General features: G+C 37.8%; 3 protein-coding genes across 7 annotated transcripts in view; 1 reads left to right on the top strand and 2 right to left on the bottom strand.

The window, feature by feature from the left end:
* The window catches only part of LOC104936183 (matrix-remodeling-associated protein 5), a 28,559-nt gene that overhangs the window by 6,655 nt on the left and 7,496 nt on the right, over positions 1-14,408 (bottom strand). Inside the window, exon 1 of one of the 3 annotated variants that reach the window (XM_027283427.1) lies at positions 80-958. The exons of the other annotated variants lie outside the window; for them this stretch is intronic. Within the exon in view, the coding sequence (XP_027139228.1) occupies positions 80-152 (73 nt within the window). The 5' untranslated portion in view covers positions 153-958. Of the gene's footprint in view, positions 1-79; positions 959-14,408 lie in introns of those variants that run through there. 3 annotated transcript variants of the gene reach the window in all.
* LOC113746676 (uncharacterized) lies at positions 4,179-8,086 on the bottom strand. The gene is made up of 4 exons (XM_027283429.1): positions 7,334-8,086; positions 6,199-6,465; positions 5,752-6,051; positions 4,179-4,875 (listed from the first exon to the last, which is right to left on the bottom strand). The coding sequence occupies exons 1-4, from the start codon at positions 7,404-7,406 to the stop codon at positions 4,760-4,762; spliced, it is 756 nt and encodes a 251-aa protein (XP_027139230.1). The 5' UTR covers positions 7,407-8,086; the 3' UTR covers positions 4,179-4,759.
* Positions 9,648-13,390, top strand: LOC109140600 (immunoglobulin superfamily member 10). 3 transcript variants are annotated; one of them, XM_019267853.2, is made up of 5 exons: positions 9,648-9,818; positions 11,275-11,541; positions 11,675-12,004; positions 12,524-12,778; positions 13,001-13,390. In XM_019267853.2, exons 1-5 carry the CDS (start codon positions 9,794-9,796, stop codon positions 13,120-13,122), a joined length of 999 nt encoding a protein of 332 aa, XP_019123398.2. In that variant the 5' UTR covers positions 9,648-9,793; the 3' UTR covers positions 13,123-13,390. The 3 variants fall into 3 exon arrangements, with proteins under 3 accessions (XP_019123398.2, XP_027139229.1, XP_019123391.2); XM_027283428.1 differs by lacking the exon at positions 9,648-9,818 and adding an exon at positions 9,865-9,989; XM_019267846.2 differs by lacking the exon at positions 9,648-9,818 and adding an exon at positions 9,996-10,168.

The following is a 14,408-nucleotide window of genomic DNA, read 5'->3' on the forward strand; positions in this document are numbered from 1 at the left end:
TCTGATTTCCACTCCGATTAAATACAAGTGCTGGGAAGATTAAACATTAAGTATCGAAGTTATGTATCTGAAAACTTACCACAAGCGTCCACATGGATTCTGTACAGAAAATCGGTCAGAGAAACAACCAGAAGGATGTGAGATAAAGACATTATTCCCCGTAGGTGCGGTAAAAAAGAAAAGAAACGACGTTTGAGTCCTTTCAGAGTGTGACTATGAACAGGAAGCAAACTGCTTTTAAAAATCCAACAAGATCTCCTCCCTTTGATGATTTTCACTGGACGACAGCCAGTAAGGCAGAGTCCTGGAAGAGCAGTCAGTCCTGATTAAGCTACTAAAGCTTTATCGCATCTTTTTTAGGAAGTCGCCCATAAGTGAAACTGAAACTGGATTGCATATGCGCTGGGAGCTTTGGGAAATTCCACTTCAGTCACTGTGGAGGAGGGGGGGATAATTTCCATGACCACGAGTCAACCTTAAACTACATAAAGTACACATATTTGCAGTACCTATATACCCTTATTTGTACATACATGTAACAGAGCTGTGGGACTATTTTTCTCGGTGGAGGAATTTAAGTCGTCCGAAAACACTCTTGCTTATCTCCTTCCTGAGAGCCTTTCCCCTCTTTTAGAAATGAAAGGTCATACACTTCAATCTCAGCAGCACATTCCTTTATCATATTTCATAGATGTTGGATTTCTTCCTCCTCAGTGATTGTTGTTTTGAATGTATTTTTATTTCTACTCTGCCTCCCCCTCCTCTGTCCAGAATGCAGTCACTTGCAGGGAGAGACCAGCAGTGAATTATTAGTGACAGCCTTAAGAGTGATTAAAACGTCACTCGATGTCACTGATGGCTCCTTATTAACATTTAATTAACAATACTGTATAGGTAATTAATAATGAAATAACTGTGAGTTGCCAGCTTGTTAAAAATGACATTGTTTATAGGAATCAAATCAATCCGGGGTCATCATGTTGAAGTAATATTATGACTTCTTTGGAAATAATCTGCTTTCTTTTTTTTTTTTTTGCCAAATGGAATGGATACCACTCTCTGATGTGTGCTAAAAATAGTCACACGGCCTCCACAGATAACACATCAGGATATGTTGTGGTCCAACTAATATGAGTAACAGGCATAGCAGCCTGATACCCCTTCAAACCACAGTGTCATTTTTCCACATCAGTTTGGATTGAACACATGAGACACTGTGTGTTATGTGGTGCTGAGCCAGGCTAGCATTTCCCCCTGATTCCAGTCTTTATGCTAAGCTAAGCTAAGCTGGCTGCTGACTGTGCCATCATTTGTGGTGGTATTTGATTTTTGTAAACAAACAAGATATACTGTGTTTATCAGTGACCTTTAGAGGTGCTGTTGACATAATTCCCTTTAGGGACGGACGAAACCAGGCTAAAAACAAAAACAGTGCAAAATACATGGGGAATATCCAATAAAAAACATTACAGGCAAAACATTAACAGCTCAAACATTTGTAACATAAACATGCCAAAACTCAATGTTTAAACTCCACGTCACCTAATTAATCATCAACCACATGAGCTTGCCTCTACTTGCTCTTAAGAAACTTCTTTGGATTAAGGTTGGGCAGTTTTGACATTTTCCAGTTAACAGTAAAGTTATAGCTGAAGCAGAGATGAGACAGTTTGACGCATAACAAAAACAGAGTCAGAATGAACCTGTAGATATTTGACTCCCATTAACTCCTCTGGTATCACATAAAATGGCTTGAGAAGTGAAATATGAACCAGGGGTCACATGTTTTAGTATTTTTCACTTTTACTACTTAAATGAAAGTAAGACATTTGATATACCTGACTTTAAATTTAGGCTTCTAAGCTAAAAAAATGTGTGTAAAGGTATAAATTACAGTAAGAAGAATGAATTTAAGCTCTTGACCTTTTATGTCAAGACCATACCGGAACTTAAAATGCACTCGTATTTCGAAGAAGTTTTCCAGTTTAGCAAAAATACAGAAGTGAAATATAGAAGTAATGTCAGGAAGTAAGAATGACATCTGATGGGGATTTCAATTGTCTGTGACTTTCAGATGAGACAACAGCTAGAGTCACATAGTCACATACGTCACAGATGACAGCAGTCTTGAGACTGTCACATGTGTTTACTGAAACTATGTAGTTTAGTCAGAAAAGTTGCTTCACCTCTGAATCACAATGATTGGATTTAAAGGCAATACATGGATGTTTTGTGTTTTTTTTTAGTTACAAGCCTGTGTTGGAAAATTTCTTTCAGACAGCACTTTTCTTCACAAGAAATAAACAATGAATGATTTACTCAGGTCTACCTTAATTTGATCTGTGAGCACTCTGAACCTACCTGAGCACTTCTTAGCAGGTGAATTCTTATTGCTGCTTTTAGGATATTGCTATGCTCTACCTTTAAATGCTTTTATGCTTATGACCATGTGTATTTTTTAGCATTGTTTTGATTGTTATTTAGATATTTTTAATAACGTGTTTACTACCAATTTTATGTTTAGCTTTTAAAATGTGTAGCCTCTGAATGTCTTTCTTTCCTATCTACTGTGAGTGTATCTGTTGATCTGGGTGACCGTGACAACAGTTGCCCTACAGTACATGTGTTCACATGTCATGTCTGAGAGATTTTTAATCTTGTCTATAGCACACTGTTCTCTTTAATTCCTTGCATTTTACTTGTGCTTCTTTTAATCTTTGAATTTATTTAATTTTCACAGTACAGCAAAACCTTAGTAGGTATTTTGCACTGAATTTAAACTTCATTTATTGCCTGTGTGTAACACATGTAAAACATTTGAATCCTTGAATCATCTTATTGAGCACTATGCCTTTACTTTGGTGTCAGTTGTGGACAGTGAACAGGCAAGTTGGTGAGGTTTGTGCTAGTTACAGCCTGCCCATGTTGTATTTTCCACCGGATTCACACTGATGTCTGATATAAGGTATCAGGTAAATCTCGAGGTATGAATAACTTGTCACAGTATAACTCCTTCCTTACCAAAGACATTGGAAAAATATTCCTGTAAATAATATTAGATGTAGGAGCTCTCACAGACTTACTCATTGTTAGTCATTCCTTGAATATGAATGTCTGGTAGTCCATTTTTTACTTCTCTGTTTCTTAGTTTAGTTGCACAATGTTTTTTTTTTGTGGCTGGCCTGAACTTCCCCAATGTAGGGTTGTTGCAGCAGGCCCCACTTCAGAAAGGGTCTGTGATCATGTGATCAAATAGGGACATTGGACTGGGCATTGGACATTGCACAACAATGTCATGTCAGGTCATGAATTAATCATCAGTGCAAATGTGATATAAATAAATACATATGTAGCAACTAAAATAAAATAAAAATGAATCATTTAGTCGAATTATAGTTACAGAATAAGCATCTGATTTAGTTAATTCTGATATTTTACCCAAAACCATGACATGACATGGAGAGCCTGTTCCCTCGTCTGTGGGCTCCCAGTACAACCACAGTATCTATAATTACAACCCGGACTTTCTTCCAGGTTTAGGAGTAAACAGTTGTTAACAACTGTTTAAAGAAAGGAAATAATCTTGGAGAATTATGCACTGTATTTGCTCTCTAGTTATGCTTTCATGTGTAATCTTGATGAAAGAGTAGAGATTGATTAAGCTTTTTAGCTGATGCACATAAACATAATAAAAATATGGCATATAACTGAATAAAATTAATAAATAAAAACGTACAAACTTATTGTAAAAAGTCATGGAAACATAACTAAGACTTTTCATTTGTTTTAATAACGTTTAATAAAATACTGCTCCAGTGCATTGTAACTTATCAATCACTACAGAGTGTTCAGAGAAGGGCCACAGTCTGGATTTCAGGATCAATTATTTTATCATGAGACATGGAGTCACTCTAATACTTTCTAGATTTAAGATTTATGTATTCCCCAGAGTAAATAAGTCAAATGTAAGTACAACTGTACTACTACTACAGTTTAGAATCTGCCTGTAAAATACTCATTATGTGTACATTAATTATACAATGTAAATACCAATACCAATACCAATGTAAATTTCAATGTGAAAATACAAAAGACATGACCTCTGTGTCCTCAATGGTAGCCATAGTCATGGCTCTGATTATACAGTAGGAAATTATCATTTTAAAGTAAAAGTTTAAAAAAAAAAGACTTCTTCTTTGCACAAAGGAAGTACATTTCTCTCAAATATTGTTCACAGACTTGTTAAAACATTTGTTATTGAGCACTTTAGATTAGTTTACTTGGATATTTCAAAAAAGACAATGAATATTAGTAAGGGAAATTGGTATCTGTAGCCCTGTAGTCTTTTTTCTGAGTTAAAACTGCACATTTTAGATGTTAGAGTGACCAGTCCAAAGCAGACGCAAACTGCTGTTCAATTAGTGTTTTGATATGCCACACCTGTCAGGTGCAGGGATTATCTTGGCACTCAAAAGTGTGTGAAATATTATTTTACTTACTGTCAATACCTAAAAACATGGGAGCAAGAAGAAGGGTTGTGTTCATAGTCAGTCTACCGCCATCTAGTGGTAAAATCTCAAAAATACTTTGCACGACAGCAGGCTGCCCTCTTAGAGTCTAAACTGAAAATTTTGATTTGCATTGTTTCATTTTGAAATATAAAAAACAACTAGAGCAGTCAAAAAAATAAAATAAAAAGCACATTAAACATAATTATACCAGACTCTGTGGCTTCAAACACTAATTTCATGGAAACCTTTCATGAAGATTTGAAGATGATGAAGACAATGATGGTGATGATGATGATCACAGTTACTATGGGAATTAAAAAGAGCTGGAGGTATCCTGATTGGATGACGGATGGATCTGGAAGATCTAGGCAAATAAGTAAACAAGAAAAAAAAGGACGTAAGTGTACATATGATAAAAAAAATATAGTTAAAAGACGGTAACGTACACAGCTTTTTTTTGTCTGATTATCTGATGACTACAAGCTTTTGGTACTTGGTCCATTATTTGGTATGTTCATTTTAATTAGCAGGGTTGAGGAGTGCTGATGTTATGTTATTGTTTTGTCAGGCACAGTGGTATGTCAAATATCTCATATAAATGAGCTTCTATGCGTTACGTCATAAAACTCTTCATACATGTCAAATAAGAACTTGACTGGTTTTACTCTTGTGGGATCAAACTAACTAAATATATTACTTATTGTTGGGGTGTCCTGATAGCTCACCTGGTAGAGCATGTACCACAAGGGTCCTTACCAAAATGGCCCAGGTTTACTGCATATCATCCCCACTCTCTCTGTGTCTTACACACCTTTTCCTTTTCCTCTCTACTCTCTCTATCGAAATAAAAACAAATTCCAGCTATTCTGCGAGGTTCTCACAGCTTCACAGACACAAACAAAAACCCTTTGTCTTAAACCTCGCAGAAATGACGTTACATGAAAGAGAGCTTTAGAGGTGCTGCTAGGTGAATTGTGTCACCTTAGACAAGGTCAGGCTAGTTGTTTCCCACTGTTTCCAGTCTTTATGCTAAGCTAATTAGTCCTGGTTGTATTTTCATACCCCCTGCACATGAGAGTGGTATCAATCATAATCATTATCTAAAAGGAATATTTCTAAAAAATGTCAAACTACTTTTTTTAAATGATGACAAAATACAGTGATATTATCAGTGATATTAGTTGAGAGACAAGATTACTAAATTATTGCGCATGTATGATTATTTTGTTTTCAGACTCACGTTCCATAGCAACAGTGATGTTTTGTGAGCTCATCACTGGAGGAGGCTGTGGGCCTTCGGGTCCCAGATCTAGCTTCGCTTCACACCAGTACTGTCCTCCGCTAACTTTTTTACTGGTGGTAATGTCTAAAGTGAAGCTCGCAATTATTGGTTTCTTATTTGCATTGCTGCTGAACTGTTGATCCAGTGCTGTCTGTCCTCTGTAGAAGGTCACAGTGAGGTTTTTAACAGGAGCAACGTTCTGGACTATACACTCCAGAGTGTGACCGACAAAGCTGATTGACACATTATCTGGAGGCTCTGTGGAGAAAGAGAGATGTAGACAGACATTATTATAAAGTCTGAAGTCCTTTAGGTGGATCCTTCCAACATGTTTTACCCATGATTAGAATTAGAGGCTAACTGCTGAAACTTTCAGAAAACTTCTTATTCAGAGAGTTTACTTACTGTAGACGGTCACTGGCAGTGTGCTACAACACTGTCTGTCATCCATATTATAATAGCATGCTGCATCCATGTCCCATTCAGTCAGTCTCTTAACCTGCCACCATATCATGGTTCCATTTTGTCTCAGCCGTCCGACAGATACCTCCAAACCACTTAGTTGTGTGAGGCAAGCATGCTGACACACAGAGCACGTGGCAGAAGCTGAGCTGCCATACCTGACTACCAGTTGGGACGGCGTAAACACAGGTTTATCTGCACAGCTTTCATCTGTAAGACACAATGCAAAATATTTTACATTCTTCCTTGTACTAGATTGATTCCTTTTAATTGCTTAATTTGACATTAAAATCACATGCCTTATCATTATTTTAACTTATCTGTGACGTTTTCGCTTTCGTCCATCAATCAGTCAATCATTCAAATTATTTTAGTAGTTAGTTATCCTTCTCCATAGCCTGATTTTCTACTCTAGTAAGGCCAGTGAACTGAATTGAATCATCGCTGTCCTCATTTTACAAAATCAGCTCATCAGCACAGTGGAGGAAGTAGCAATAGTGCAACCCAAAAGTACTCCATTACATCTAAAAGTCCTGCATTTGAATAAAAAATGAAATATAACTTAAAGTATACAGCGCAAAATGTGCTCATAATAAAATATTATTAATACTGATGACATAATATGACATAGAAGCAATGTTATTTTTCACATTTCAGTGTCCTCGGGTCCCTTTGTTGCCCTTTTCCTCGTCATCCACCTCCTTTTCCATCATCTGACTACCCTTCTTCTTCATACTGTCATTGTGCCTTACTCGTTTTCACATCTGTTCCCACATGATCTGCACACACTACATGTATAAGTCATACATGAGTAATGTATGAGGTTATGAATGTGAGACTGCCACCTGCTTGTCTCTCTGGTCTGTATACATTTGAGTCCTAATGCTTTTAAATTTAGGCCACCCCATGACAATTTGGTATGAAATCTTATTCTGTAAAGTTGTAACTGTACCACAAATTTGTATTTAGTAAAGCCATGCTGGTATAAAACCTCCACTGTTTTAACTATAGAGTTAACCTGTAGTGACAAAAAGCACTAAGCAAAATAATTGTTTGGTCTGTCTTTTTAACTACTTACCACAATGGGACACATGGGAGCCGTGCAGAAACCTCACAGAACAAGTCATCAAAAGTAAGAAGTGGAAGAACATAATGTCCTTAATTAGTTTTGTGGAGCAAATGATGCAGTCTCGTATAAAAGCTTCTGACAAAATGGTCAGAAAAGCAGTGTGAAAGTGAAACTATGACTTCAGTTCAACTTTTGTTTGTAAAAATTGTGCAGTTCTTGATCAGTGTCGTCTCATTTTACAGCAAACACCCTGTTTTTGTAGTTTTATCTGTAGCGACCTCAAGTTACCTCGACTTATCATCAGACCCAGACGCTTCCTGAGGGCTTACATTAGAGTGCTCTGTAGTGATAGGCAAGTTAGTATAAAGGATGTTTGACAGTTTTACAAAACTAAAGACAGGCTTTTATTTTAATTGTAAAAAAATAAAATAAAAAAATGAGTCACCTTCCCCCAGGCTAACTCTGAACTTAACTCAATCTAAAGCACAATACCATAGTCCCACAAACAGGGGTTGAGTCCATGTTATTTGTCATCCAGCTCAAGACATGAAATTTGTCCCCATAACTGGACATGATGTTTAAATGCTTCACAAGCAATGACCCAAATAAGCCAGACGGTAGCGCTATAATTAAAGGAACAACATGCAAACACACTACATGCAGACACACTACACACTAGATATGAGTGTAACACTGACATCTAGTCGGTTGTCCGCCCCCATCCCCTCTTCCCCCGACTCAAAGCGAACCCTCCCCCCATGCTAACTTTGAACTAAGAGCCATGTTAACTTTTCAGTTCATGCTTCATGTTTTTCAGTTCTGCAAAGTTAATAATAGTCAATAACAGATGTGAATGAAAATAACAACAACAACAGCAATAATATTTATAATAATAACAATATAGCACCTTTAAAAACAGAGTTTACAGACAAGCAAACAGGATACTCAGGCAACATGACAACAGAGAGCCAAGCAAAGCAGAATATAGATTAGATTATACAAGATATAGATCTTAAAACATGATGGCAATAGCCATTTAAAAAAAATAACATGACGATATAAAGTAAATTCTGATCAAATTAAATAAAAAAAAAAATAAAAATAAATAAGACAACATTCAAGTATTATTATATTAACAATCTTTTATGTTACATATTTGTGTTTTATCCATATATTTAAGGCAATGACAACATCTATCTATCTATCTATCTATCTATCTATCTATCTATCTATCTATCTATCTATCTATCTAACACACACACAAACATATCCAAAGTCCTCTCCTCTACCAGTACCTTGGACCTGATGTATGGTGTATGATGTATGTAACATTAAGGACACATACATCTCCTCTCTTGAGGACGGCATCATCTACCTGCTGAACAGAGTCTACTCTCATCTGGAAAAGCCGGCGAGCACTGTGAGAATCATGTTCTTTGACTTCTCCAGTGCTTTTAACACCATCCGGCCGGCTCTACTGGGTGAGAAGATGACTGCAATGCAGGTGGAGGCCCCCATTTTTGACTACCCGATGGGCAGACCACAGTACGTACGCCTACAGAACTGTGTGTCTGACAGGGTGGTCAGCCAGGTTTGCTTGTGATATTGCAACATTAACAAATAATATATATAAAAAACAATATTACACTGGATGACTGAAACATATAGAGTTAATTTTGCTTTCTTTATTTGACCTTAAATATTAAACTGATCAGAGTAGTCAGTAGAGTAAAGATGAAATGAACTGTGAACATGTGTGAAGGGTTGGTGTAGAAATCCCTGTGCAGGGACACAGACCCTGTCTTTGTGTGAATGGTTGTTTATCTCTATGTTTGAACTGGCGACTTGTCCAGGATGGACTCCTCTCGCCCTGAGACCCCCGTGAAACTGATAAGGATAAACGAAAATAGATGTATTATTAAATTCATATTTACAGGACATGTCTGTTATGAAGCATAGAACCAGACACTGGCGTGCTTTAAAGCTGATCAGTAAAATTTTGATACTGGCTAAAATAAAATAAAAACAATCCGAAGCCTAGATGCTGCATTTTAGACTCGTTGGAGGTGAGAGAGTGACTTCTGGTTTATGCTGAAGAGATGCATTCAATTCTGGAGAAAGTAACATGACAACTGAAAGAAACAGTTGTCATGGTACGTTTCCCTCTTCCCTGGACTTGAAACACACGCCCACCCCTGTGCAATGTAAATAAACTAAGCTTCACTGAGAGAACAGGAAGTTGACGCTGAATCTGCAAAAACCCAGGGGTTTTGAAATATTTTGTTAGATTACACTCAGTGTAGTGACACAACATTTAGGACTGTAAGTAGTAAGTAGAAAGAAAAAAAAGAGAGTGGACTTTAATCTCATATTTTTCTGGTCTGTGCTTCTTCATTTCTCATATATGTGGACATGTTTTCTGTGTCAGACCTTCCTGTTTCAGAACTAAATCCAGAGGATGCAATTTAAATGCAACAGTGGACTTCTTTAGAAGGTATTTTGTTCTTTTTATTAGGCGTCTATAAGACAAGAGTCTCGGTAGTCAGTAGACTGAAGATGATAGAGGAGCAGCACCCGGATTATGTGTCTTTGAAATGAACTGTGAACGTGTGTGGAGGGGGCACCGCCTTACCAACTTGTAAGACTGTGAACAGACAGGATGTGGGTACGAAAACTGCACTGCCAACATTGTTCGACCAGAGTAGGAAGTGGACTCATTTACTTTCTGTCTTTAGATCTATACGTTAGATTTTGGTTCTTGTTTCACAAAGAAATAAATGGACATTATGCTTTATGTCATTCTGCTGGTTGGCATTCTGTGCAGCGCTCATGTGTCCGGTTGTGGTAAGTGAAGAGTTTTCCATCTGCACTTTATTATGAAGGGAGTTTCTAGTGTTATATTATTTTTACATTTCCAGTGCGTTTATTTTTAAATAAAATCATTATTATCAAAATGATTGCTCTTGTTGATTACTTGATCAGAAACAAGCAAATATCTTCATCTATATACAACATAATTACATCATGTAAGAATGGGATTTTGTGGTGGAAATTCTTATAAAGACATCAGGGACACTGACCTTGTCTTTGTTTGTATTTATTCTTGCAAGAAAGTCAGACAGGCGTACAGAGTTCACACTGTCTGTATGTCTGCCATTATTATTATACTTCTGTAGAGACGAGCTTGTGATTCACACCTTCTTCACGAAAGAGGAACATCTCTGAGTTGGTTGAAACCAACAAGCTGCACAAATATTTTCCATTACACTTCTGAATTTCCATTACAATTTATTAAAGTTTGTGTATTGATAATATGTTCAAGCAGCATGGTGGTGCAAGAAGGTTCCTGGTTCGAATCTCAGGTGGGGCCTTTCTGTGTGGAGTTTGCATGTCCGCGTGGCTTCTCTCTGGGTACACACCGTCCAAAGACAGGCACTTAATATGTTAACTGATGAGTGTGAATGGTTGTTTGTCTCTATGTTTGAACTGGCGACTTGTCCAGGATGTACGCCTCTCGCCCTGAGACCCCCATGAGACTGATAGATGCATTATAATATTCATATTTACAGCCCCATCAAAAATGTTGTGTTTATAATGTGTTTTATTTAAGGTTTAAAAAGTTGGTTTCATATAAAGACATTATCATAAACATTGTTTAGTAGTTTGGTAAATAAACACTTGATTACAAGTGAGGATAGATGATGTTCAGATAGAAACTTTATGAAATCATTCTTTACTCTGGCTTCCTCCCACAGTCCAAAGACATGCACTTAACAGGTTAATTGGTGACTCTGCTGTAGGTGTAAATGGTTGTTTGTCTTTCTGTGCCCTGTGATGAACTGGCTATCAGACTGAACAAAGCAACGAACAATGGTAGCTCTAATACTCATTGTGTGCAATAATTTACATGAAGCTGTTTGAAATCACGATCTTTAATGTCTGTCTTGCAGATAGAAACTGTGCAGATAAACCTGTATTCACTCCATCCAGACTGGTAGTGAAGTATGGTGACCCAGTCGCTGCCAACTGCTCTGTGTGTGAGAACTGTCTGGACTTATTTGGTTTGGAAACACCTTTGGGAGAACAGAACCAAAACGGAACCACGATTTCATGGAAGGCTCCAAAAATGATTGAATGGGACTTAGCTCCTTCGTGCTATTATACTAAAAACAATTCTGATGACCAGTGTTGTAGTACCCTGCCTATAACTGTGTACCGTAAGTAAACTTGCTGGTGCTTGTGCTGGTTTCATCGTTTATAATCTGAATGAATGAAGCACTTTTTAATTATTTGATCTTTTTACTTTCAGATATTCAGTCTAAGTTTGTCTCTTTGTCTCTGTCTTCACAGAGCCTCCAGATAATGTATTGATCAGGTTTGACGGTCACACTGGGCCGATGTTTGAGGGTCGTTATTACGCTCTGCTGTGTGAAGTCCAGAAAGTTGCTCCAATTAAAAACCTCATTGTGACCTTCTACAAAGGACAGACCGCACTGGATAAACAGCCCAATGACGGCACAGATAAGAAACCAGTGACTAAGATCTCCATTTTCGACATCATCCCTAGTGAAGAAGATGATGGAGCACAGTACTGGTGTGAAGCTAAACTGGAGCTGGGACCTGAAGGACCACAGCCACCTCCAGTGGTGATCTCACAAAAGATCACTTCCTCTGTGCACTGTGAGTCTGGTAACTAAATGTAGCCCTCTTGACAACATTGGTTATCATTTTGGCCTCTTTGACAGTGATAGAAGAAATAAGGCTGGTCTAAAAAGTACTTTTATATCGGCATTGATCACATAGATTACTGTTTAGGTTCACCCACAGCTCTTATTCACATGTTTTTAGCTCTCATTTTGAAAACAAATTCACTGAAAACTACCTGCATGGGCAGATGGGCAAAGTTAGTTGAAGTGAAGTAGCTGAGGCACACCATGAACCACAACATTTCCTGTTTAAGTCTTGTATTAATCTTTGTTGCATCTTTGTCACCCTCATTTCCCGTTATCTCTCTAGCTATCTCGTTACATTTTTTTTTTGTTTGACTTGAATAACTGAATGGAACATGTCGTTTCCTCTTATACCCAACTCGGTTCAGCGAAGCACATTTAGCCAAACACCAGCTGCTGTAAAACCTAAGTATCTATCTATTTATGAACATAGATAGACTCTTCCTCTTCTTCTTCTTCTTCTTCACAGATAAGCCTCGGCTTCAGGGGTCACCACATTTTCAAATTACCATCAAAGCAGGAAGCCCTCTACTATTGAACTGCTCGGCTTGGGGAAACCCGAGCCCCTCATACAGCTGGACCCTACCATCAGGTAGCCCTCACTCCTCCAGCAGCAACGTTCTCACTATCGACTCTGTAGCTTCTGCTGATGGAGGCCTGTACACCTGTTCTGTCAGCAACAGTAGAGGGACTATCAATGTGGAGTTTAACGTGACAGTCGAAGGTGAGTTTTAATTTTTGTCATGTCCACTCTTTATATTGTTACTGTACTGTAACATGAGTCACTAAAGAGCAGCCACAGTATGGCTGTCAGTACTGTTTTCTCACAGCACAATGTAATCTAACATGTGACATAAGACAGGAAGTTCATTGTGGGTGTTGATGTTGGTTTGATGATAAATGTTTCTTTTTTCTTTATCCATACCCCTCACCCATCCCTCTGCAGAAATCAACATCATCCTTATAATTGGGATAGTTGTTGTATTCGTGGCTGTGGTTGCTGTCGGTGGATTGTTTTATTGGCGCTACCAAACGAATGGGAAAATTTGTTCAAGGCTGTTGCCTTGATGGTTAGGAGTTGAAGTGAAGTAGCTGAGGGGTTAAAAAACAACCATGAACCACAACATTTCCTGTTTAAGTCTTTTATTATTCTATGTTGCATTTCTGTCACCCTCATTTCTTGTCATCTGCCATATTATAGACCTATCAATGGATTATGTCACACCGCGGTGAGGTCAAGTTGGGTTTTTCTGTTTCTGTTTTTGCTTTAATATTATTTTAACATTGTTTTATCGTTTATTATTGTTTTTTATATTGTTCTTTGTTTTATGTCTTATTTCATGTTCTATTTTATGTACAGCACTTTGTGTCAGCTGCGGCTGTTTTTAAAGGGCTTTATAAATAAAGTTGAGTTGAGTTGAGTTTTGTTCTGTCTTGTCATTTCCTGTTTTATTTTGATATTTACCTGCCCTCTCGTTTCAGGTCACTTGCTCTTCCTCATGTGTCACCGGTCTGATTGTCTTCCCCGCCCTGATTGTTTCCATTACCCTGTGTATATATTGTCTGCGTCTCCCTTTGTCCTGTGCTATAGTGTTTCGTCTTCTGATCATACACCAAAGCCAGTTCCAAGTCTTGTCATAGTCATTGCATTATTCTTGTGAGTTTTTGTTTCCTCCTCGAAAGAGTGATTTATTGTTGTAATTTTCTTAGTCTAGCGTTTGTTTCATAGTGCTTAGTTTAGTTGTTTTTTCAGCCTCCCTTGGAGAGATTTCAGTTAATGTTTTGCAGCCTTTGATTTTCCTCCTTGTGAGTGATTTTGATAACTTTTTCATAAACCAGTTTTTAATTTAATTTTTTAAGAGTGTTTTTTGTTTTCCTTAGTTTAGGTCAGTTTTTCATAGCCTGTTTGTAGCATCACTCTGTCAAGAGGGTTTTGTTGTCTCAAAATAAATCTGCTCACTGACACCTCAGCATCTGAATCCTGTTTTGAGTCCGGCCTGACAGATTATTAATTCATGTGTAAGCAGCATTTTCATGTAGTAGCTGGTGGAGGTGAAGCTACGATCAATTATAACGTTCTGTATATAAAAGGTAGTTTAATAACTAAATAGAAATAGTTTTAACCTGGTGTCTTCATCTACAATAGTCCCCACCTTTCATCTCCCCTCCCTCTCTGAGATCGCAGAACTCATCAAGCAATCCAAACCATCCACCTGCCAACTGGACCCCCTCCCCACACAACTTGTAAAAGCCTGCTCCCCCTCCCTGGTCCCCCTCATCTCTGCCATCATTCACTCATCACTCACCACTGGAACTGTTCCAACATCTCTCAAAACAGCTACCATTACCCCAAT

The sequence above is a fragment of the Larimichthys crocea genome, chromosome X (genome assembly GCF_000972845.2).
Source record: "Larimichthys crocea isolate SSNF chromosome X, L_crocea_2.0, whole genome shotgun sequence".
In the NCBI taxonomy this organism is placed as follows: Eukaryota; Metazoa; Chordata; class Actinopteri; family Sciaenidae; genus Larimichthys; species Larimichthys crocea.

What these genes read in the sequence shown, in the direction of transcription:
- LOC113746676 (XM_027283429.1), bottom strand. Translation starts at nt 7,406, where the DNA reads ATGTTCTTCCACTTCTTACTTTTGATGACTTGTTCTGTGAGGTTTCTG. An exon ending in ACTGCCAGTGACCGTCTACA is followed by an intron (nt 6,052 to 6,198) that starts GTAAGTAAACTC and finishes CTTTCTCCACAG; the next exon opens with AGCCTCCAGATAATGTGTCA. An exon ending in CATCACTGTTGCTATGGAAC is followed by an intron (nt 4,876 to 5,751) that starts GTGAGTCTGAAA and finishes TTATTTGCCTAG; the next exon opens with ATCTTCCAGATCCATCCGTC.
- LOC109140600 (XM_019267846.2), top strand. Translation starts at nt 10,102, where the DNA reads ATGGACATTATGCTTTATGTCATTCTGCTGGTTGGCATTCTGTGCAGC. An exon ending in CGCTCATGTGTCCGGTTGTG is followed by an intron (nt 10,169 to 11,274) that starts GTAAGTGAAGAG and finishes TCTGTCTTGCAG; the next exon opens with ATAGAAACTGTGCAGATAAA. An exon ending in GTTTAACGTGACAGTCGAAG is followed by an intron (nt 12,779 to 13,000) that starts GTGAGTTTTAAT and finishes ATCCCTCTGCAG; the next exon opens with AAATCAACATCATCCTTATA.